Raw genomic sequence first — 24,593 nt, forward strand, 5'->3', positions numbered from 1 at the left:
TCAACATTGTTAAGTGGAATATACATATTAATAAGAATAACCTGGTCATAAACAATATCACGTGACACAACTAGATAATAAAAAACATTGTCAGGGTTACATCACCTCTAGCACTTCACTGCCATAAAGAAGAAAAAAACAAGTACAATGATAGTAAGATCATGGAGATGTTAATTAAGACGACGCAATAAGGTGTATATTTGACTAATTAATAATGACAAATGCATAGTGATATGCACAGGAATCAGATCGTGTAACTTACTAATTATTTTGATTTCAACTGCTTCCAAGTGCAATGAAACTGAAAAACAAGACGTACGATCAAAAAACAATTGTTTTAACCATTACATTAGAGTAAAGGGATGTTTGCTACAGTGGTGCTGATGTACTTACGAAAACCAGTGATAAAATTAGTTCTATAAAAAAAACTTCGTTGTACAATTGTTGTATGTTATTCATTCTTACCATTTTTTTCTTATACTAATAGTTTCTGCAGTAAATTGTTTAGTGGTAAAACAATTGGCTTATTGACAATCCAGATGTTTGTTTCTGTTAAATAGTCTGGATAGTGGACTGCCTGACTGACGTGACCAACAAAGTATCAATGAATAAATAAACTCATCATAGATACCAGGACTAAATTTTGTATATACGCCAGACGCGCGTGAAGTGCAGGTAATAACTTGTAATAGACATTTTCAACAACTCTCGACACCAACTATTGTCACCTACAGTGTACAAGAGTAATATAGGCGTCGTATTTACCTTATTCTACCTGTAAAACTATATATATATATATAATTTGCGCTCAAATATAATTAAAAAGCTGTGCGCAAACGTAATGCACCTTGTTACATGCAATTTATTGAATAATTAGGTGTACCAACACAACATAAGAACATCCTGTAAAATCAGTTGGAAATAGAGGTGGAAGGTACCAAAAGAATATTTAAACACAGAAGTCGAGGTAACACCGACAAAGTCCAGGCAAGAACGAAAAACGACAAAAAGACAAACTCCATGTGCATAACAATACATAAAGACTGAGCAACATGCTCTATAGGGTCGATCCAATTGGTTTAGTAGATCATGTTACACATGTGGCACGCCATGTTACTTATGTAAGTGATGAAAGCTACGGTAATCTATTCCTGAGAACTGAGAATGTTAGTAAAAACTTTAAAATCTATTATGTTTTCATATCAACAATACTAGAACACACCCGCGAAATCGCGGGCATTCAGAGCGTAGTTTAAAGTATCAGTATGTAAAGTGTTGTTGGAAGAATTTTGTTAAATACAGAATGACTGGAGAATTTCAGCAAAAGTATCATAAGTCATAGGTTATTGGGGACAGGAAAATGTGTTTTTTTACCCTCCACCTTTATTTCCAAAGTTCCCAATTTTTGGTTTTCTATCAATTTCAATATGAACCAGTGATATTGTTGGCTTTTTTCAAAACTACCCCTACCCTTTTTAATTGGGAAAATATGCTTCATTTTTATCAAATTGGGAAATTTATATATACCCATGAATTTGACTGGAACTTCAATTTGCAGACCCCCTTTCAAGAGGTAAACCCTTATTTGAAATAAGGCCCCTTATTATCAGTGATGATACCTATGTAGACCCTCAAATCTGCAAATACAGTCATTTTAGGCATGAAAAATGTTTAAATAAGTGTTTTTCAGTTTCAATTCATGCAAAATGACTACTGAGACTGCACTGTTTGGGAAAAAAATTGTCTTTTGGGGAATACTTTTAAGCCATTTTTTTTACAAATTGGGATTTTTCTCCAGGGGAAAAAGCCTTTATTCTCCTGTAATTTAAGACAAACAATATCACTGCTGAACATACATTTAGTATGTTATGAACATTTATTTAAGTAAGGAGCCTGTAATTCAGTGGTTGTCGTTTGTTTATGTGTTACATATTTGTTTTTCGTTCATTTTTTGTACATAAATAAGGCCGCTAGTTTTCTCGTTTGCATTGTTTTACATTGTTATTTCGGGGCCTTTTGAAGCTGAGTATGCGGTATGGGCTTTGCTCTTTGTTGAAGGCCGTACGGTAACCTATAATTGTTAATTTCTGTGTCATTTTGGTCTCTTGTGGAGAGTTGTCTCAACATGGCAATCATACCACATCTTCTTTTTTTTTTTTGTAATCAATGAATTTTGTAAAAGATTTAATGACTGGAGAATTTCAGAAAAAGTATCAAAAGTTCACATGAATAATTTTAGCGCTTATCTGTATATTATGAACATTCATTACTATATAAATAAAGCGTATTTACTTTCAATTCTAAGTTAACTAATCGATCCATGGTGATCATTGATATAGTATACAGACCCTCTCTATTTAATAAACTCTGTGACTGCCGTGGATAGTAAACTTGAAAATGATAGCAGATAAAATTCTGAAAATACACTTTATTCGTAGTATATGTATGTTCAAAGTATACAGAAAAACGCAAACCGGAAGTCTAATCTGACTTAAAATTTCGTACAATGACGGGACAATACCCGGATGCTTTTTTTCTCGTTTTTCTCCTAAAATAACTCAATCTGAATAATCATATGAATGGATGACAAATGCGACTATGCACTGTACCTATAGGACACAGAGGCGTGTTGATTAATTTATTGTGGAAAGAAGAGAAGCGACACCAAAAATGAGGTCTTCTCGTTTAATAGTATAGATTGTTTTGAGCTTTGTCTGATGAACAACAACATATTTGACGTGATTCATTCAGCTGTGCCACTCACAACCGTTGGTTCAATAGTTGTCTCTTAAGTAGCAATAAACTATGAAGGAAATCGTCGTAGGAACCACCAGCTCTTGAATATATTAAATCATATATATAATTTATATGCAGGCGCTACTGAAATGTTGCAACAAAACAGTAACTATATTTAGGATTTAATTTAACGACGTGATGAGTAATATGAGAACACTACAGATACATGTTCAATGCCGTCATAAAAACATCGGCAGGATGTAGGACCTGTCCATAAGAATAACAAATATTTAGATCAGGGATAAATGGCATTGATGCAAATACTATACAAGACAATAACACTCTTCACACATGGACGTTACATATACATTGTATATGTTACACGCATTTTCGAGTTATTTTGAAAATTGCCTGAAAACATCACCCATATGAATATCTTTAATTTCAAGTACGGAAAAGATTTAAAATATAGTAACATTAGCATGATAAGGCTGACTTAATTTGTGTGTTTAACTTATTAGAAGAATAAAGAGGCTGGAGCATATCTTTGTATGGCGGATGATGCATAATGCATAGTAATAGCCCCGTTTATCCTGTCGACGGAACCTGTCTGGCTTCTCTTGGAGCAAATTAGGGAGCTACCATTTGATTTTTATGGGAGGGGGGGGGGGGGCTAGGATGAAAAATTTTGTCCTGCATTTTTTTTTTTTTTAGCTGTAATCTCTGTCCTGCCTTTTTATTTTTCACTCTGTTCGGTCCTGCCTTTTTTTTTTTTTTTTTAGTTTATTCTGATTTTTTTTTACCTAAATTGTCGTCCTGACTTTTTTTTGCAAGTGTCTCATCCTGCCTTTTTTTTACTCAAAACTCCTGTCCTGCCTATTTTTTCAAATTTCATCCTAGCCGCCCCATAAAAATCAAATGGTAGCTCCCTTAGATTAACTCATTTTTTTGTCTGTTTCCTTGATTTGTCTCTTCTTGTTCGATTTACGAGATTTAAATATCCTTAATTTGTGTCGCCTGTGTAAAGATCCAAGAATTACTAAAGGCTGTGAGATGAAGATACTTTGCATTTGCCTTGTTTGGAGAAACCTACGCTGTAACGCTATAAAAAGGGATTCGTTTGGCGGGGTATGATGTATAAATTCGAATATATTCTGAATGATGGATATTTTTTCATCGGATGACTCTTGTAAAGAGGGGGTTGCGCTCTCTGCACATTTGGAACTCCGTAGGTAGCCAACTGAAAGGCAACATTTATGTCCTTATCCAATAAACTCTAATGTTTCGTTTTTTCAATCTAGATTTATTGTAAGAAAAGTTTGTTTAATAATATCTTGAACAGTTTTTGAGTCTCTCTATATGTGAGGTTACACATCGTCCTACATCTATACAAGCTCTTTGAAGAAAAACTCGAAAAGTTCTACTATCAAAATAAATTTTCCGATGATTTTATGGGGATCTCTTTATTTCTGAAGTCATTTTTCTCAATTTCTTATTAATTTTTTTCATAATATTCTCCATTCTTTATTTTCTGTGCCTTCTTTTCTCTTTCCTTTTGTTTAACGATTAATTCTGCACTTATTGCCCGTTACTGTTATTCTCTATACTGTAAAACCAATCAAACCTTCATTCCTTGGAAAGCAGAGAAACTATTCAAGTTTACATTTATGGCAAATATATTAACTTTATTATATTTTTTTAACACGTGATACTGAATTGATTCAATCATTCATTGTCTTAGTTTCTTGATAAACATATTATATTGTTTTAATTTACAATGATCGGTCTTTGTTTTATTACTTCCACTCTTTCCATGCTAATATATCATATTTATTTTACGTCAATGGAAATTGTTGAAATATTGTTTTCAGTACTAACACTGGTTAAATGTTAGTCTTTTTATGTTGATAAGCTATTTTACGTCATGATGATACACAAATACGTAAAAAATATATATTAGAGTTTTGTAGATTCCACTACATCATGAATATAACTTTTGTTGTCATACGAAGAATTTGTCCGACTTTCGAAAGTCGCCATGACAGGAGGTTCCGAATATGGCTGATATATATGTGTCTTGTTGACTTCATTAGTGTCTTTTCTAATAAACTCGTAACCATCCTTTTCCAAGACAGTTGATGCCACCGGAGATTGGTAAAAGGAAGTCAAATCTTTGGAATATAAACCAGTCCTGTTTTCTTCAAATGCAGGGCCCCAGTTGGCCTTTGGATGACAAAGCTACAAACACATGTGAGTAAGAATGTTAAACATGAATAGACAATATTACGATTTTTCAAACATGTATTTTATCATTACAGTGGTGTATATTTTTTAGTGAATAAAATATACGTTATATAGAGTATTCGACCATTCAAGGATTTTTTTAAGATGGCTGGTCGCGTACAATTGTGTTTAAATCTTTATGAAGAAACAATTTCAATTACAGGTAAAGGAAAATTTTTACAAAATCAAATGTCAAATTTTTCCTTTTGGACATTAATTCTCAAAATTAGAATCTAATTATTAAGAAAACCAATAACGATCACCTTTAGGAGTATGACTTTATAAGAACCACCGAATGGAGGTTCATAATGCAAAGTTATTAGCTCAGCAGAAAAAAACAGAGGATGACTGGTCAAGACAACTTGTTGCTGTATAATATAAATAGTACAGTAGACATTTTGAATAAAATATACGCACATTTCTGTTATCTCTACAAGCACAGTAATACAATATCCATGCTGGAATGAACACGATAGGGAAGGCAACAATCAACCAGCTCAGAGCTGTTGCCCAATCAGGATAAACATAGTCATCTAATGTGTACGGCTTCCATTGTAATGCCTTCAATACTATAACAACCTGAAAAAGTAAACAATATCCATGTTGGAATGAAGATGATACATGGAAGGTAACAAACAACCAGCTTAGAACTGTTACCCAGATATGATACACATAGTACGACTTCAATAAATTGTTATGCTTTTAGTACAATTACAACCTAGAAAAGTTGTCACCAATGGCCATGACATTCAACACAATTATTTTGTTTCAGATTACCTAGAACTTCGATAAAAAAAAAAAGAAATTGAAGCTTTAACAGGTTGAAAATGTAACAGTATGCTCATTGTCACACATTATAGTTTTAGAATATTGTAAAAAATGAGTTGTGCAAGTATTTGGCGATTTCATCATAGAATTAAAGTGTGACGTTTGAAATAATACAACCATTTTGAAATAGTTCCATTGATGTGTAAACAAATTTACATTATAAAATTGAGAACAGAAATGGGGAATGTGTCAAAGAGACAACAACCCGACCAAAGAGCAACGAAAACAGCCGAAGGACACCAATAGGTATTCAACACAGCGAGAAAATCGCGCACCAGGAGGCGTACTTCAGTTGGCTGCTAAACAAAAAGGTGTACTAGTTCAGTGATAATGAACAGCATACTAAACTCCGAAATAGATAAATGAGCTTAAATTAAAAATCATACAACTTTGAAGACTCACAAAGGCCAGTGGCTCCTGACTTGGGTTAATATGTTTTTATATGTTTTTGTATATTATTCTTTTATAATTTCATTCAGTAACGTTTATGTTTTCTAGGAATGTATTTATTTCTAAGATGGATGTACACAATATCGTAGTTCAAGTCAAACCGACGTGTAAGAATAGTGTGCAACGAAAAATACTTTTAGTCATTGTATTCAATAGCAGCACTTGTTGTTAACCTCTCATGAAGAGGATACACACTTATGGCATAGAAGCAAATGTCAGTTTAACCAGTGTACAAGTTGACAAAAAACGTCAACAGTTATAGTGCGCTCTATTATTCAAAGGAAAACATATCATTCTATCGTCACGTGATACAATGATGAGAATTCTACATTGCTATAAAAAATCATCTTTAAAACTTGTATATACATGTATTTTGGCGTCGTTGGGTTTTAGAATTCTTTATTTATTCATAATACAACAAATAACTTATGGTATAACACTGTTTCAGAAAACAATACAGTGGCGAATTAAGAAAATTTTAATAAGGCGGGGGGTCACTGACTGCTGTAAGAGGGGGCCCTCTCCTCATGCTTTATTGATCGCAAGTGTAATCAAACAAATCATTCCCACTAAAGGGGGCCCGGGTCCCCGCCCCTTGGACTCTCCTATGCAATAGTTTAATTAGTCAAGCATGAATCATTGAGTAAAATTAAATTTGTTTTGCAGTTCTGCAATTGTATACTTACCAACAAAGCAATAGGTGCTATGAAGCACCAGGTGGGGGCGAAATAAAAAAAACCTATGGTGACTGGTATCCCTCTACCAAGCATCATTTCTATGTCAGATTTCAACCGCAAATAACCTGAAATACATGTGGCATAATAATTTATGCAATTTATAACTTCACTTTAAAGACAGGCGGATACAGAAATGGATTTTTTTGAAGTTTAAAAAATTGCACTACAGATTAACAAAACAGGCAAAGTAGACTAGAAAACTATCTATATAATTTGTACAGAAAAGCAAGTTTTCAGTATTTTGAATTTTGATTCTTGTTCTATACATATTGTCTATATCCTAATGTATTGTTGTTTCTACTTTCATTTATGATATTAAGGAATACACTTTAGATACTCAGCATAATTATGCTTAATGTTGTTCAACGGCTTTCTAAGTGTTGTATGTTTTTCACGTCTAGTGTCGCTATCATACATTTTGTTTGAATGTTAAAGGCAAAATCTATAAGAAATACGGTAAGCCTTATGTTTCTTTCAAGCTATTATCATGCTTATATATGTATTCTGATTACATTTTTTTATAATGGTTTTCGAACGGAATTTTATTATTTTAATTCAAGTTTGTAATTTGCTTAGACGGAAAGGATATCAGGTGTTTTTACTATATACATGTATATATTCTCTTTCGAAGCTTGTTTATTGTTTATGAAAGAAAATTATCGATCGAAATGTGCAAACACAACGTTGTTGCCGTTGTTAGCGTCAAATAGCCTCAGAATTGCGTTGGCAAGATATGAAGACAAAATCTTCAACGTTATTGTTTTTCTAATAATTGTGTATAACGGGATGATGCACCTTCATATAGGCCCATGGCATTACCCACAAGTGTTTGCCTCTTAAAATGCTCGAGCAGCAATGAAACAATTTGGTGGCTTTTGGTATACATGCTTAGATAAAACATAAAAGTAGGTATACCTCTAAATAAAATCTTTGGAAATCCCTTTGTATCGTGGGATCTGTTGGATATACCATAAATGTAAATGATGACCAAAAGTTCCACAAACCCTACTACCAACAAAGGGAAACCACCGACTGATTTGTCTAATAGATTTAACATGTACATTCCTCCCTAAAATATACAATGTGTACACATGCCAAATTGAATGACATCATTTATATGAATCGAATCTATCATTCGGCAATCCTCGGTAGAATCCTCTACTCTCAATCGTTAAATGACGGTACGGAATCGGCCGAGTTGAGACGAATGTCGAATCTATGTGGAGAAAAAAAAGCAATACAACCATAACAAAAATAGTTGTTATCTTTCTTCGGAAAACCCAGTAGAACAACTTTAGAATTGTTTGTTTAACTGATTTTTTTTTTCCAACATCATATTTGTTTTATTTTTGTCAAAATAGGTTACAGATGAAAAGGGAAGACGTTCCGTTCTTTGTAAATGTTGACGTAGTATTTATAATCGCCCTATATAGATGTATATATACTGGTGTTTTTGTCTTTATGTTGCTATCTGTTTGGCGTGTAGGAACAATAATTCGAATACAAATTTTTTGTTGATAATTCGTATAGAAACACTTTTGTGTGTGTGTGTGTGTGTCTATAATTATGTTGTTCCTTCGGAAACAATACTGTTTCTCTCCACGAATTTAAAGAACATAGTTACTATTCTTTTGAAAAACGTTTCCAAATTCACACACATTGTTATTACTTTGTTTCTCTTTTTTTAAACCAAAAATTAAGACAATGGCTAAGAAACAAACAACAAAATGGAATTCTCTGATGTCGAGTGGACAAGAAAAAAAAAAGGCAAAACAATTTATATATCTCTGATGTCGAGTGGACAAGTACAACATATGACAATACAATTTACATACTCAGAAACAAAAATTTACTTTTAACTTTTTTTTTGTAATATCCTTGCACTTCCCGATGAGAGACTTTACAAGGACACGAATATATGTGTAATGCACATTAGAACTAAAGTCAATGACAATACGTGTATGTACATGTACGTGTACCATTTACACATACTCTGTCATTTTGTGCGTTACACAATAATTAGTAAAGATAAACATACTAAGCCTGAGCCATGTGTATTAGAGGAGCAACTTGTAAATGATTTGAGATTGAAATGACTATCTAAATCTACAATAATACGAAATGTCTCAACATAATAAATACCAAGTCTTAGTTTAATACTACCAGTGATTTTGTAGACAAATAATCTTTTTTTCTACCGAATGTCGGCCGATCACTTCCGTTATCTCACAGGTACCTGTCTCAGACCCCCCCCCTTTCCCCCCCCCCCCCCCCATATATACCTAATTACAACAGGCACTTGTCTCAGAATGTTTTTTTTCATCAATTATGATACCTAATTATATTAAGGTATAGGATTTTTTTCTGAGACAAGTGCCAGTGCGTTTTCTCCACCAATAAAAACCGTTCACCATGACATAATCAGTATTATGTAAAGTAGTGTAAAACTCCAATAATCAATCAATCAATCCTGACTACCACGTACCTACTACATGTACCTTATCATTACTTCATGTCAAAATATGTATATTGCATAACGTTACGTCAAGGGCTTTCCTCTAAAAGACTTTTTTTTATGTTAATCCCCTCCCCTTTTTAATTTTCTTTTTCTTTTCACTTGTGTATGATCTAGAATTTAAGACAAGTTTTTAAAATTCCATTCACAATATTTCTAGAAACGCACTGATCTGCATTTTTCTATATGGTTTCAACGATTTTCCATCTAGGTACTAAACTGTGTATGGTGACTTTTTTAACATGAATAAAGGAAGATCAATGGTATGCAACAAAGCAGCTACACCCCAACAAATCAAAAAAAAAAATCCCGAAAAGTTATCGGTAATGGTCAACATAATTATGGTCCTCAACAAAAGACAAATGAATGATTTTTGAAGAATCGTGTTGCTGGCATTGTGTTTCATAGGTATTTTTTTTTACATATGCACTGTGAAAGAAGATCTCCGATTATTCATATTTCCCTTTATTTCCTGTAATTAGTTTCATAAATACCTTTGTAGTCATTGGTAGTCCAAGGAGAAAAAATAAGGCGCAAATGCAGAATCTAAATATATAAAGCCTACGACTTGATTTTTCTACAAAATCTCCCATTTGGTCCACAAGGCCGGTAATAACTGTCTCTGTTATCGAAAACTGAAATATACGTAATACTATAAAGTTTAATAAATAAACCTTACTCAAATACATAAGTATAAAGTATGAATATCAGTAAACATTTCTTGTAAGTAGATTTGAAATTGTTTATCACCCCAATATCATCTTTTTTTACATTTCTCATCAAGTGCAAACTGGTTAAATTGTTTTGCTGTAGATTGGTAGATAAGTCTTTAAGTTACTTTCATGAATGTGCATGTAAACAATAAATGTATGCTTTTCGATTTTGTTGACAAGTCAATAATATTGAAGCAAATATGTACTATGCTGAAGATCCATTGGTTGACTTTCTTCTCTTTGGTCGGTTGTTGTTTCTTAAAACACGTTCCCCATTTCTATTCTCAATTTTATACAATACATACTTTCCTGAAAGTTGAGAAGTTTGCATGGCTGATTTCAGCTTAAATCAACGATCGAAGGCAAATATGTATGGGTATTTTTCTTATAACATTGCATTTTACTCTTTTGCTTACCAGAGAACTAAATCCAAGTGTCATCATCATTATGAAGAAAAGAACAGCCCATAACGGAGATATAGGCATTTGTGCCAGGGCTTTCGGATACACAACAAACGCTAAACCCGGACCTATAATTATACATATTTTATAGCAAAGATATTAATCAAATGTATCTGTCATAATTCAAAAAGTTACTATATGAGAACATTTCCCCTAAAATTAATGGAGGACCAGTACTATACTCCAAATCAATAAAAAAGGGCAAATAATTAACGAACAATGTTCACAACGATTCATACATGCTCCATTCGTACATCATAGCTTGCTGTTCGGTGTGAGCAAATGATCCGTGTTGATGACTGTACCTCGACCTATAATGGTTTACTCTTATAAATTGTGCACGTGACTTGGATGGAGAGTTGTCTCATTGGCACTCATACCACATCTTCCTATATCTATCATATTTAGATTCCAAGCAGCAGTAGGCGCAGGAACAGTCTTAAGTATTGTTTCCTTTATATATTTTTAGATAATTCAATACTAGAGTTGTGTTTTAACCTTGACTGGTATATCAACTCTTAGGTTATGTTTACTATTTCCATTCTCAATTTTAAACCAACACTAGAACACACCCGCGAAATCGCGGGCATTCAGAGCGGAGTTAAAAGTATGTAAAGTGTTGTTAGAAGTTTTATACCTCCTCCTTCATTTCCAAAATTCCCAATTTTTGGTTTTCTATCAATTTCAATATGAATATACATTTAGTATGTTATGAACATTTAAGTAAGGAGCCTGTAGTTCAGTGGTTGTCGTTTGTTTGTGTGTTACATATTTGTTTTTCGTTCCTTTTTTGTACATAAATAAGGCTGCTAGTTTTCTCGTTTGAATTTTATTACATGGTCATTTCGGGGCCTTTTAAAGCTGAGTATGCGGTATGGGCTTTGCTCGTTGTTGAAGGCCGCACGGTGACCTATAGTCGTTAATTTCTGTGTCATTTTGGTCTCTTGTGGAGAGTTGTCTCAACATGGCAATCATACCACATCTTTTTTTTTGTATTCAATGAATTTTGTAAAATATGTAATGAATGGAGAATTTCAGAAAAGGTATCAAAAGTTCACATGAATAATTTTAGCGCTTATCTGTATATTACTATATAAATAAAGTGTATTTACTTTCAATTCTTAGTTTAGTAATCGATCCATGGTGGTCAATTGACATAGTATACAGACCCTCTCCATTTAATAAACTCTGAACAGAATTAAAATACACTTTATTCGTACTATTTGTTTGTTCAAAGTATATAGAAAAACGCAAACCGGAAGTATAATCTGACTTAAAATTTCGTCCAATGACGGGACAATATCCGGATGCCTTTTTTCTCGTTTTTCTCCCAAAATAACTCAATCTGAATAATCATATGAATGGATGACAAATGCGACTATGCACTGTACATATAGGACACAGAGTCGTGTTGATTAATTTATTGTGGAAAGAAGAGAAGCGACACCAAAAATGAGGTCTTCTCGTTTAATAGTATAGAAGCAACCAGAGTTTAAAAACTAGAACTTCACACTATTATACTTAACGCGTATCGTCAATTTATTGTGTTTTTTTTTTACAAGGATAGGTATATATGTTTATAAGAAATTATTTTTCAACACAACATACATGTACCTTCATCAACTACCTGATCCACTGATGTGTTTTTCTTGTGAGCCATAAAACCAAGGACAGAAAAGATGACGAACCCCGCATAAAAACTTGTGAGACAGTTTATGACTGGAATCAAAAGGGAATCCCTAGAATATAATAGCATACTGCATTTTACTGATTAACTTAACGGATATCTTGAATTATAATATTTAAAAAAAAAAACACCAGATGATGTACTGCTTTATTTACTCTTCAAACAACAATTAATGTAAATGACCGCATAGGTTATAGTGAAATGCACACTTTATAAATTTCGTGCGTCCGTTTTTTGTTTTTTATTTACCTTCGTCAAAAACGCTTGAACATTTGAAAGCTATCATGGATGTGTCAATACGCTGCAACGTTAGGAGCTATTTTATCAAAAAGAACTTAAACAGAGTATATTTAGCAATGTAAATCTAAGGTCAACTTTGCATGAGACAGTTTGATTTTTTGTTTCTTTATACAATGTATATTATAATTTATAAATTTGTAAACGGGGAATTTAATGAGTATATATGTTATAAATCTTGGCTATACTGAAGCGCTGGCTACTGAGCTAATAATAATGTAAAGAAATTCTGCTCTCGATCTATATGTGATGACGGTTAACTGTCGTACCTTAGCGTGTTGTTTTTGAACTGGTTGTAGCTCGCCATAGCAATTAACCCTCCCTGACATGTACCAAGGGAGTAAAATATCTGTACTGCGGCATCGCTCCATACCTGCATTCATAATAAAAACCGTCAAGACTAAGTTGTCATGGAAGATACAAACGGGCTATTTATTCGTTTTTTAATCAGCATAATTTTATTTTACATGAATAAGTATTACAAAACAATTAAAATAAAGGAACACAAGAAACTACAATTCTGTTTCTATCAAGTGAATACCAAATATCAAAATTTGATAAAAAAAAAAAAAAAAAAAAAATTGTTAATTTAAGTTCCAATATGGAAACAATGATGGACAAAAATATCAGCCATTTGCATGAAAAAAAAACACCCAGAAATTCATACGTTTTGTCTGAATTATTGATATTAAAAATAACATAAACGGCAAAACTTTAAGTCTACTAATAAATCAAACGTCCAATATTACATATTCATTGATTAATTGACAGTTGTTCGCTTCACGTCCAGTGGCAAATGTTTCATGCATGTTCAGGATAAATACAATAGCATTGAGAACGTTTGACAAAAGTTGAGTACTGGAATCAAGAACGAAACAATGTTTATGAAAATGAGCGTATACCGGAATAAAACAGATAATCAGACCTACGGACACCTTACAGAGTCAGTGTAAGGGTCCCAAACGTACAGAAAACTTAACACTCTCTTTACATTTGAAATCCTAGTCTGGCCGGAAGTGCTCAGTATTTTTACATCCAGAACAACTTAAATGATGCATACCATGGCAAAACACTAAAACGAAAGAAATGTACAAAGTTACGCACACTAGCTTCTGCCAGTTTACTCCAATCAGGGGTCAAATAGAAAGTAATCCCTTCCATGTGACCTTCCAGAAGAAGTCCTCTAATAAGTAGGGCTGTCAATAGTATATATGGAAATGTAGCTGAGAAATACACAACCTATTAAGAAATAAAAGAAATGGGATGAAAATTCGCGAATAAATGTTTCAAGATTGAATTTATAATTATTTGTTTCTGACCGAACAAGACTGTCATTACAAGTCTAAGTTAGATTTCTAGAGCGAAAAAAAAATATGGAACCTTGTTTTTTTAAAGAAATCAGTGTTACATAATTTGCACCACATCAACCCAAGACTCGTATCATACATTTATTTTATTCTTTTTAAAGTTGGCAATCAAACACGTCAAACCAAAAAACAAAATAAAAATAAAACAGTTTTACTTGATTGGCAAACGAAATATTTAGTGCAAAAAAATGGCAATAGCAATTTCACCTTTTTAATTGTCAAAACCATTTTGCATGTTGACATGCTAAACATAAAAAAAATCAAAATCTAGGATGTTACCTGTCCTGGTGATTAATATTGTATTGTTGTTGATTGCTGGTGTTCTAACGCCACTTTTAAGCACCACTTTTGGACTATTTCGTGGCGGCCATTTTTTACTCGTGGAAGAAGCCAGAGTGCCCGGTGAAAACCACCGACCTATTTTTGTTTTTATCAATTTATTATAACACAAAGTGACATATAATGTTACTAGAATCTCTCCACAGTGAAAAACGTTTGATTCCGAGAAAACCCCAATTTACGGTAAAGATGAGTTGTCTCTCAAATGTAAAAATATATTTTTACCTTGCCTAATGACTTGATGCCTCTTGACAAAACTATAAAAGTAAGTGACCAAACAAACAAATTACACAGAGTTAGAGTCCACTTGACCCCCTGCATGTCGTCCATACCACTCGTCTTTTCCAGTACTTTGTGACTATGAAAATAGGGGAAAAAATATGCTTACTTTTGCATTAAAATACAACTTCAAGAAACTTTAACGGTTAATTTCCCTAAATATGTATAAATCATAAAAAATTATGTACGTATAGTTCCTGATTGTTTGGTCCTCGAAATCTTTGACTGATTTTCAAAACGTTGTACATTGTACATGTATGTGTTCTTTTCAACTCAATTGGTACAAATGTACAAATGTGATAAATACTCCTTGTGTTGTTTGTTCGTATGCATGTATTGATTTTCGTCCTTTTTTCTTCTTCTTTTTTTACCATTCTTTTCCTTTTTTTAACTGAGACTTTCTATTCAATGAACAAAAATATGTTAAACATATAAGTACTGTCTTAACCAAACTAATTACGTAATAGGGTCAAATAATACCGGCATAGATCTAGTTAGTTTCGTGTTGCTTAACATTATATTGATGTGAAGTTTTTATAGAATCGTTGTTTGCCATTTATTTCATTTTTCTTTTTGTCATGTATTTTTTGCATCGGCTGATTGTTTATGATTCATATTTTTTTTTAAATGTGTTAAAAAATGAGCATGCAAACATACATTATCCAGAAGAAAGTTTTCAAGGGAAACGTTTGATATCCTCACATTCGTGTAGCAAAGACAGAGAACCACATTTGATATTTTCGCCATTGATTGTAATTGTAACTTAATCTCAGCACTTACTTGAAATATTCATCACTTGCAGATTTTGTGTGAGTGTATGTCATGTTTACTGAAATAAAATTTACGTAAATTACGTTTTTGAAGACAGCAAACATCAACCATATCAACCATAACTATTTTTATATACATGTGTGTCACAGGCAGAAAATATATCTACAACAAATCTATAACACCAAAATAACAAACGACTTCCTTTCTTGTTTAAAACAAACTGTTGCAATTTACTTTTTGCTGCAAAATTTAATACACAAGAAAATTCTACAAATTAAAGTATTAACTCGAAACTGTAAGCAATATGTTTGCATACACAGTACTGGTAACTAACTTGGATACTTTTAGTCTGGATTCTCATAGTTGTAGATTATTGGTAGCTGGCTCAATCACTCTGTTAAAAATCAAGGCTCTTGGTGATACAATTTTACTTAGTACTCGAAGTACATGTATACAAAATGTGCGATCGAAGCACCAAATCCCGGATTTTGAATGGTTTATTTCCGAGCCTGCGTACCAAAATCTAGCTCGAAAGTATTATGACCGCAAGACATCATGGTCTCGCTTCATTTTCTTTGGGTTCAATTTTTTAAGGGCTTTTCTCTTAGTTGATATATTACAATTCAAATGAATTAACACATTTAGAGCATTGATCACAAAACTGTAACTTATGTCACTCATTACTTACAGCATTCAGGTCTCGTTCCATTCCATGGATCTATCAATGAATCGTTCTGGTTCCCATCCCTGCAGTCACACGTGTTCCAGTTATTATCACAGTACTTCCATGGTACTTCTGACTGCATTGATGCAACAAGGAAGTATAAACAATAAGCTATGATTACTGCATAGTATATAGCAACTAGTGCTGATACTATAATCATGGAAAGTCCTAGACCTGAAAGCACAATGATATATTTCATTATTTGCATGAAATGTTCATAATCTTGGAAAATTGGAAAGCACAACAAAATATTTCATTAAACGATGAAAATATTTATTAATGACTAAGATAATAACTTGCATGAAATGTTCATAATCCAAAGAAAAAAGGAAAGATGTAGCAATTCTGTGGATTCATCTGATTTCGAGATTTTTTGTGAGAAGTCCTGGTGGTCATATTTCTATTGTCCAGTCGACAACCGGGTCTCCTTATGGGGTCAATTTGAATCTGTGTCATGTATATTCGTTCAATAGTCGTTCTTTAGTCCGTACTTTATGGTTATTTCAGAAAGATGAATACAAATAATGAGTATCCGAAATACACAATTGAGCGAAGGACGGCAAAACAGGTTAAAAAAAACTAAGTCTTTGAGCTTTTAGCATTCGTAAGTAAAAATGTATATTTACTTGTAGAATCTTTGTAATTTTTTTGGTGTCTATTACAGTTATCAATGTAAAAAAGTTGTTTCGTCTACTGAGTGCTCTAAAGTTTTTTACCCGACACATGAAAGGTAACGAACGTAATCAGTCTGAGGACCAGTGTCAATATGTATGACTTTAGTTATTTTAAATCTAATCAACATTCTGTTCTTCTAACCAAAGACAAATTTGAAGCATATAACTCAATATGATCACTAAGTTCTTCTTAAATACAAACAAACAACATATGCAATCTAACATTAATAAACGTGACCAAGAACGGAGGAGATAACCAGACTGAGTACAAAGAGGGATAACTCCATCTATTCGCTATAACTGGTATCAATATACTAGACTTACTATACGGTATTAAAATTAAAATTTTATTTACAATGATCCACATACAAATATTATCCAAATGAATCTTTCTCAGGTTAGGAAACTGTTGAAATCAAATGTTCTAAGACTTTCAATCTTGGTAGACTACAATAATTAGTATCGTTATTTCTGCAACGATATAACAAGTGAAACTGCGAGCTGCACTGCTCACTGATGATACCCCCGCCGCAAGTGAATAATATTAATAGTGTAAACATGTAAGTGTTCGGTAAACAGGAAGTCATCGAGTGATGACTCTAAAAACGCTTATCACGGTATAGCTGACTTATATAAACCTTGAAACCAAATTTCAGAAATCCTTGTATTGTAGTTCCTGAGAAATTTGTGACGAAGTTTTTTAACTTGTCGATCTTGGGTAAAATCATGCAAGTGTTCGGTAAACAGGAAGTTGTCAAGTGATGAATCTGAAAACGCATCACACGGTATAGCTGACTTATATAAACCCTGAAACCAAATTTCAGAAATCCTTGTATTGTAGATCCTGAGAAAATTGTGACGAAAATTTTCAACTTGGCTATTATGTGTAAAATCATACAAGTGTTCAATCAACAGGAAGTTGTCAAGTGATAAATCCCAAAACGCATTACACGGTATAGCTGACTTATATATCAAGCCTGAAACCAAATTTTAGAAATCCTTTAATTGTAGTTCCTGAGAAAATTGTGACGAAAATTTTCAACTTGGCTATCATGTGTAAAATCATACAAGTGTTCGGTAAACAGGAAGTTGGCGAGTGATGACTCTGAAAACGCATCAAACGGTATAGCTGACTTATATCAAGCCTGAAACCAAATTTCAACGAAAAATATTCATGGTACGGACGGACTGACGGACGGACGGACGGATGGATGGATGGATTGATGGTTGGACAGACAGACAGACAGACAGAGGTAAAACAGTATACCCCCCATTTTTTCAAAGCGGGGGTATAATTATAAACATAGCGTCGAGCGAAGCCGTTTATATATATATTGACCTATCGGTGTCCTTATCTTTTGCTTTTGGTAGTTTACTGAATGTTACTTGAAATAGACTGCATATCATTTAATTTGTACCTTAGAAGTGTATGTATTACCTTTAAACAATGGGTTTATCCTCCAGACTTTCAAAGGTCCCAAACTGCAAAACTGACCAAGACACAATTCCAGGTAAAACATTGGAATACCAATGATAACCATGCAGATGAAATAAGGTATAAGGAATGCTCCTAAAAATATTCGTACAGTGAATGCAATAGTGATTTAAATAGTAGTAAAACTTATTTTTTACCATTTCCATTTATTCTTTATCCTTTGATCTCTATTATATTTGTCTTAAATATGCGTGAACTATTTGCCACTGGTCATCAGCAACCTAAAAAAACAATCAACCTGTTCTTTTTATTTCATCCTTTCTTTATTATGTTATCCATAGGTTTGGTCCCGCTCCTTAACTATTTCTTGTGCATTATTCCCTCTATGTAGACCCCATTCATGTGCTGATAAATGGTGACTCATGCAAAGCATCATATGTGGTAATTAAAAGAATAAACATATGCATATAATAATTTACTGTATGTTTGGACTTATAGATAGATGTCATAGGCCCAGATCATGTAACATAGTAGGTCTTCTTAAAATACAATAGCTTTTTAATAATGATAATACATATGTGTATATATATATTCTATTTAACAACTCCAGCAACAACTTTGTAACTCATGACCACAGCAAAGTAAATTGTGGCCACGGACACGTTAGTTGTGACCACTGACAAGTAAACTGTGGCCACGAATTAGTAAATCGTGGCCACGGACAAATAACTCGTGCTCAAGGACAAACTCGTGGCCACGGACAAGTAAGTCGTGGCCACGGACAAGTAAGTCGTGGCCACAGACAAGAAAGTCGTGGCCATGGACAAGTAAGTCGTGGCCACAGACAAGAAAGTCGTGGCCACGGACAAATAAGTCGTGGCCACGGGCAAGTGATACGTGGCCACGTACAAGTAAGTCTTGGCCAGGTACAAGTAAGGCGTGGCCACGTACAAGTAAGTCTTGGCCATGTACAAGTAAGGCGTGGCCACGTACAAGTAAGTCGTGGCCACGGACAAGTAAATCGTGGTACTTATTCATGGCCACGGACAAGTAAATCGTGTTACTTATTCGTGGCCACGGACAAGTAAATCGTGGTCACGGACAAGTAGGTCGTGGCCATGTGCACAGACAAGTAAGTTGTGGACACAAATTAGTAAATCGTAGCCAAGGACAAATAAGTCGTTGCTACGAGTAAGTAAGTCGTGGCCACGAGTAAGTAAGGCATCAACCATTTGATTTTCTGGGAGGGGGTTGGGGCTATGGTTTTTTTTGTTTCCAGTTTTTGGAGGAAAAATAATTTGTTTTTGACCCTGAGAAAAAAAAATAATGTTTGTTTCACCCTCAGCTGCCACTATATGTAATGCTAAAATTGAAAGAAAATAATTGTTTTCGACTTGTTGCCAAAAAAATAGATTGTTTTTCGCCGAAGGCCGAAGGCGAAAAAAAAGTTTGTCCTGAAAAAAAATCCATAGCCCCCCCCCCCCCCCCCCCCCCCCCCCGAAAATCAAATTGTTGCTGCCTAAGTCGTGGGCACGATTGCGACTTACATTTTTTTTCTCTAGAGCATAGAATGAGCAAAACAAGCTATCATAGAACAAAGTCATATTCTCAGTAAATATTTCGTAGGCTTAATTAAATAGATTCCATGTACACGAAGATACATGTGCAAATTTATTAGCTAGCTATTTATTTCCTACAAATGTATGTTACACACGAAAAATTACTAATTGATCGATCATGCGTGTTGAGTAATGAGGCCCCTCATGGGGTGTCCAACTATTCACATAATCACATTTTTTTCCGCAGCGCCAATTTCATATTAATTATTTCTTAAACAAGATAAAAAATAATCAAAAATACAGTCCTAGATTAACAAATTGAATATAAATATAATCATGAACTGTTTAGTCTGGTAATTAAATAATCAGTATAAAAAAACCCACATGGAGGCTCAATAATATCCTTCGGGTAAAATTTTCCCTGTGTCTATCCCATATCTATAAGTGTCTCCTGTCGGTAAGTAATTCATAAAAAAGATACAGGGGACGACCATTTCATTTGATTTCTTTGATTTTGGTAGAGTGGGTGTCATGAAAGTATTATCATACACGGGATTTTCAATTTTTGAGAAAACGTGTCACAATTTTCTGTTTCTACTTTCACTTAGAACTACAGTAACCACCGCCATGACGTTGGGGCTATAAGCCTCTATGAAGATTAAGGCTGCTAACAGATGTTAATTTTCAAACCCTAAGGGTCCTCTCCTTGGGTAGAATGACTCCACTTTACATTTACATCCTGCAATTCGGATGATTATGTCCCACAAGTCAATACGATTTAGGCTCTTTGTTTTTTCGTTTCCAAAATCCTACTGTACCCTCTTCCCAAATCCGGAAATACAATTGTAACAGTTGTTCCCCTATAGTTAATCTTTTATTGCAAAACATGAAACCCTGGTGGGTTGAAATATAAATCATAGACTTTACCTACAGAGCGCCGAATGGGACTCTTGGGGTTTTGTACAAAACTCAATAGACCACTTTCGAGTTCATCCGTCACCGGCAAAAACTCGTCAATTATACGCGCTTTTATCACCGTCATTTGTGCGTTTTGGGGCGTCGTCACTTCCCTTCCAATGTTGAGCGAGTGGTTGGAAAACTATAATTCTATATTATACGAATTATTCGGCAAATTGAATTCTCAAAATTGACAATCAACACTGCTGTCATTAGGGAATTGTCAGTAAGTACCTACAGAGCAACCATTATTTCTAGTTTATCCTGCACAAAGACGATCACTAAGACGCTTGATGAACGTAAATAGTGCAGGGATACAGGCGACCCCCTCTATCTGCCCTCTATCTGGTAAATGACGTCATAAAGGCGTGCATAATTGACGAGTTTTTGCCGGTGACGGATGAACTCGAAAGTGGTCTATTCTGCCATAACAAAATCATTTTTGTCTTACAAAATTATGTGATACAGACTTGTTTTATGAGAACTTCAATTTTGTGATGACAAAATTCATTTTTGTAGACAAAATTCATTTTTGTCATATAAACTCATTTGCATACAAAATTAACTTTTGTTACCCGATATGGAAATTAAAACACTAAAGGCAATTTTGTGAGACAAATTTGACTTAAGTGTGACAAAATTGACTTTTGTGAGACAAAATTGACTTTTGTGAGACAAAATTGACTTTTGTGAGATAAAATTGACTTTTGTAAGACAAAATTCAGTTTCGTCAATTTTGTCTCACAAAAGACAATTTTGTCAATTTTGTCTCACAAAGGTCTTTTTTTTGTGAGACAAAATTATTTTTTTGGAATTTTATCAATTTTGTCTTACAAAACATCAAAAGTAAATTTTTGTGAGACAAAATTCAATTTTGTCAATTTTGTCTCACAAAACATCAAAAGTCAATTTTTGTGAGACAAAATTCAATTTTGTTAATTATGTCTCACAAAAGTCGAGTTTGTGTCACAGAAGTCGACTTCGTATGCAAATTAGTTCACAGAATCGAAACTAAACGAATTTGCATACAACATTGATTTAAAAAAAAAAAAAAATCGGAAATGCGCTTGCCAAATTATAAGCTTCAAATGAGGGTCTGGATGGCGGTTTTTCTTTTTTGTTTTTTAACTTCAATTTGATGTATAGTTATTCTGGGTTCTCAGTTGTTCCTCCAAATAAGCATCTTTGAATAGTGTGCAATTTACAAAGGAATGGCAATGGAACAACTAGTGATTTAATATCATTATTTTTATTTGTATCACTTTTTTTTTGTGACTGGTTTTTGTATATATTCCTATCTGTAATATAGTTGGCCGGTTTAGGCCATTTCGCGTTTTCGCCTTTCATATTCCGTAGGGCGAAAACGCGAAATTGCGAAGTCGAAAACGCGAAAACGCGAAGTCGAAAACGCGAAAACGAGAAACTGCGTAGTCGAAAACTTTCGCTTCTTCACCTTTTCGCGTTTTCGACTTCGCCTTTTCGCGATTTCGCGTTTTCGCACTATAGAATATGAAAGGCGAAAACGCGAAAACACAAAATGGCCTTGACCGGCCACCATAGTAATACAATAATGAAGATATTTATATGCAATAATCTGAGAATTGAAATATTGGATGAATCACTTTTTTTAAGATCTGCCTGTTTCTTACAAATAGCTGTGCTTAATTTTATATTTTCTGTACGTGTATTCTTTACACTGTTTGCCCATTTTTCTCTATTTTTTTTTTATATTTAAGCACCTCATGATTCTCTTATTTAGGTCCTTCTTTCTCTAATTTTTAAATGTTTTGCCACTACTCTATTTTCTGTAAATCCCTATCATGCCATCCATACCCACATCTATCCATAATGGATCAATGTAATAACAAACTCAGCAGGTTTTTATAGAATCATTATAATTTCACTTTTGATTTGTATTTTCGAATAAATCGTATGTTAATCAGTACCTCCACCATTTTTAAAACATAGATACGGGAATCTCCAGACATTTCCTAATCCAACAGCAAATCCCACACATGTTAGAATGAATTCAAGCTGACTTCCCCAGGCGGCTCGTTCCTGTTTCGGCTCCTGCAATTATAAACTATCCTTTATTAGAAAAAGTAAATGCTACTCTATCATTAATGCAAGAAACAAAGCGTTTACATACTTTTTCCGTTGAAAATTCAATTTTCTTGCCATTCATCTCCTCTTTCATGTTTTACTTATGAACTTCCTTCAAAGTTCGGAGTCATGTTAGTGATTTATATCATCAATTGATAGCTGTGGTTCCTAAACCAGATCGTAAATTCATTATTTCTTTGTATCTGAGCCTATTTCTTCATTGTATCTGAGCCTATTTCTTCATTGTATCTGAGACTATTTCGCATACACATACATTGTAAGTTTGCTTCACACATGTATCATGTGAATACAGTAGATGATTTACCGGAATATTACGCAAGAACCGTATAAGAGATACAGACCAAGCTGTCTATTATGAGTGGGCGATTCTTTACTGTTTTGATATGTTAAATGCCAAGGTCAATGTCATAATTACCATACCATATTAGTTACTAGCAGACTAAAACTAAGAACAACACATGTAGTCTAAAATTGATACATGTAGTCTAAAACTGAAGTCTACCTTAGTGCCAAAAATAGGGTTTTGGGATTAATTCTATTTCTAGTAGCCTAATATGGAATTACCGCGATACATTCACTGCTGCACATACATGTACTTGTACAAACGTACCTATCTGCGGGAGACCCAGTTTCACTTGTTAAATCCCTTGAAGTATGGGCATTTTTCATGTGTCTGCAGGCCTCACCAAGGGGACTATAAATCTACTCCTTGCTATAGGTCATATTGTATTCGTTTTTTTTGTTGTTGTTGACAAAAGTTTATATATATATATATATACATGTAGTCCTTTGTTGACATACTATTGTGCAATGTATGTTTAAAGTCTAATTAGCTCAGTCGGGATGTATGATATAAAACATGGGCATTAAACCTAGTTTAGCTAGTAAACACATTTGTGATCAAAGGTCGACAAGTTTAACTTACAGTGACGAATATTTAGTTTTAATATATACAAGGCACGTAATTTCAACGGTATTTTTTTGCGTGTTGTAATATGGCAAAACAGATTCAACCCTGCATGGGGGTTGCAAAATTGATGCACTAACAATAAAAAAGTTCAAAAACCGAAATCATCGCCTGACAGAAAAGTCCGCAGAAAGCATATCTTCAGTAAACGATGTAAAATATCAAATTCAAATCCACGGGAGAAATAACATATCGGAGACATCTACAATTCTAAATTCGCCATGATTAAAAATGAGTTAACCGTCTATATACAATATATTTACCGTGTCGTCCATTCGTATAGTCCTTTAGTGATAATGGCATGTTGACTTTTTCGTCAACCCGATACATGATTTATTCTAAACGATTGTGAACATCTACAAATAATAAAAATGTTATCTGAAGATAAAAAGAACATTTCACAGATAACGCATTATTATCCCAACAGTAATACATTTTATACTTAAATGTTGAAGACTACCCTTTTATACCACTTGATTGACGCATTGGCTTTTGTCTGGTAACAGATAGCAAATGTCATCATTTATCTATCAAAATGAATTATTAAGGAACTATTATTCTACTTGTGATCTTAAAATTCCCGGTAAAACAGGAATTTACCATCAGATTATTAACAAAATATTGCTACATTACCGCGATTTCAAAGGTTACAAGATCAAGAACCATCTCTTTAATCCGTTGAAAAGTAAA

The 24,593-nt window shown here is 33.7% G+C and overlaps 2 protein-coding genes across 4 annotated transcripts in view; one reads left to right on the forward strand and one right to left on the reverse strand.

Moving 5' to 3' along the window:
• Nucleotides 1-4,394: 4,394 nt before the first annotated feature.
• On the reverse strand, nucleotides 4,395-24,275 carry LOC143059443 (sodium- and chloride-dependent glycine transporter 1-like). The gene is made up of 16 exons (XM_076232941.1): nucleotides 24,167-24,275; nucleotides 22,759-22,882; nucleotides 18,300-18,431; nucleotides 16,152-16,361; nucleotides 15,630-15,703; nucleotides 15,473-15,585; nucleotides 14,639-14,771; nucleotides 13,812-13,946; nucleotides 12,977-13,080; nucleotides 12,338-12,462; nucleotides 10,679-10,791; nucleotides 10,044-10,184; nucleotides 7,950-8,103; nucleotides 6,984-7,099; nucleotides 5,437-5,598; nucleotides 4,395-4,974 (listed from the first exon to the last, which is right to left on the reverse strand). Exons 1-16 carry the CDS (start codon nucleotides 24,176-24,178, stop codon nucleotides 4,693-4,695), a joined length of 2,130 nt encoding a protein of 709 aa, XP_076089056.1. The 5' UTR covers nucleotides 24,179-24,275; the 3' UTR covers nucleotides 4,395-4,692.
• LOC143059746 (uncharacterized) overlaps nucleotides 20,287-24,593 on the forward strand; it is a 44,860-nt gene continuing 40,553 nt past the window's right edge. Inside the window, exon 1 of one of the 3 annotated variants that reach the window (XM_076233296.1) lies at nucleotides 20,287-20,312. The gene's annotated coding sequence lies outside the window, so the exon portion shown is untranslated. The remainder of the gene's footprint in view (nucleotides 20,313-24,593) is intronic. The other 2 variants (XM_076233297.1, XM_076233295.1) reach the window with 2 other exon arrangements.

This window comes from Mytilus galloprovincialis, chromosome 14 (genome assembly GCF_965363235.1).
Source record: "Mytilus galloprovincialis chromosome 14, xbMytGall1.hap1.1, whole genome shotgun sequence".
In the NCBI taxonomy this organism is placed as follows: Eukaryota; Metazoa; Mollusca; class Bivalvia; order Mytilida; family Mytilidae; genus Mytilus; species Mytilus galloprovincialis.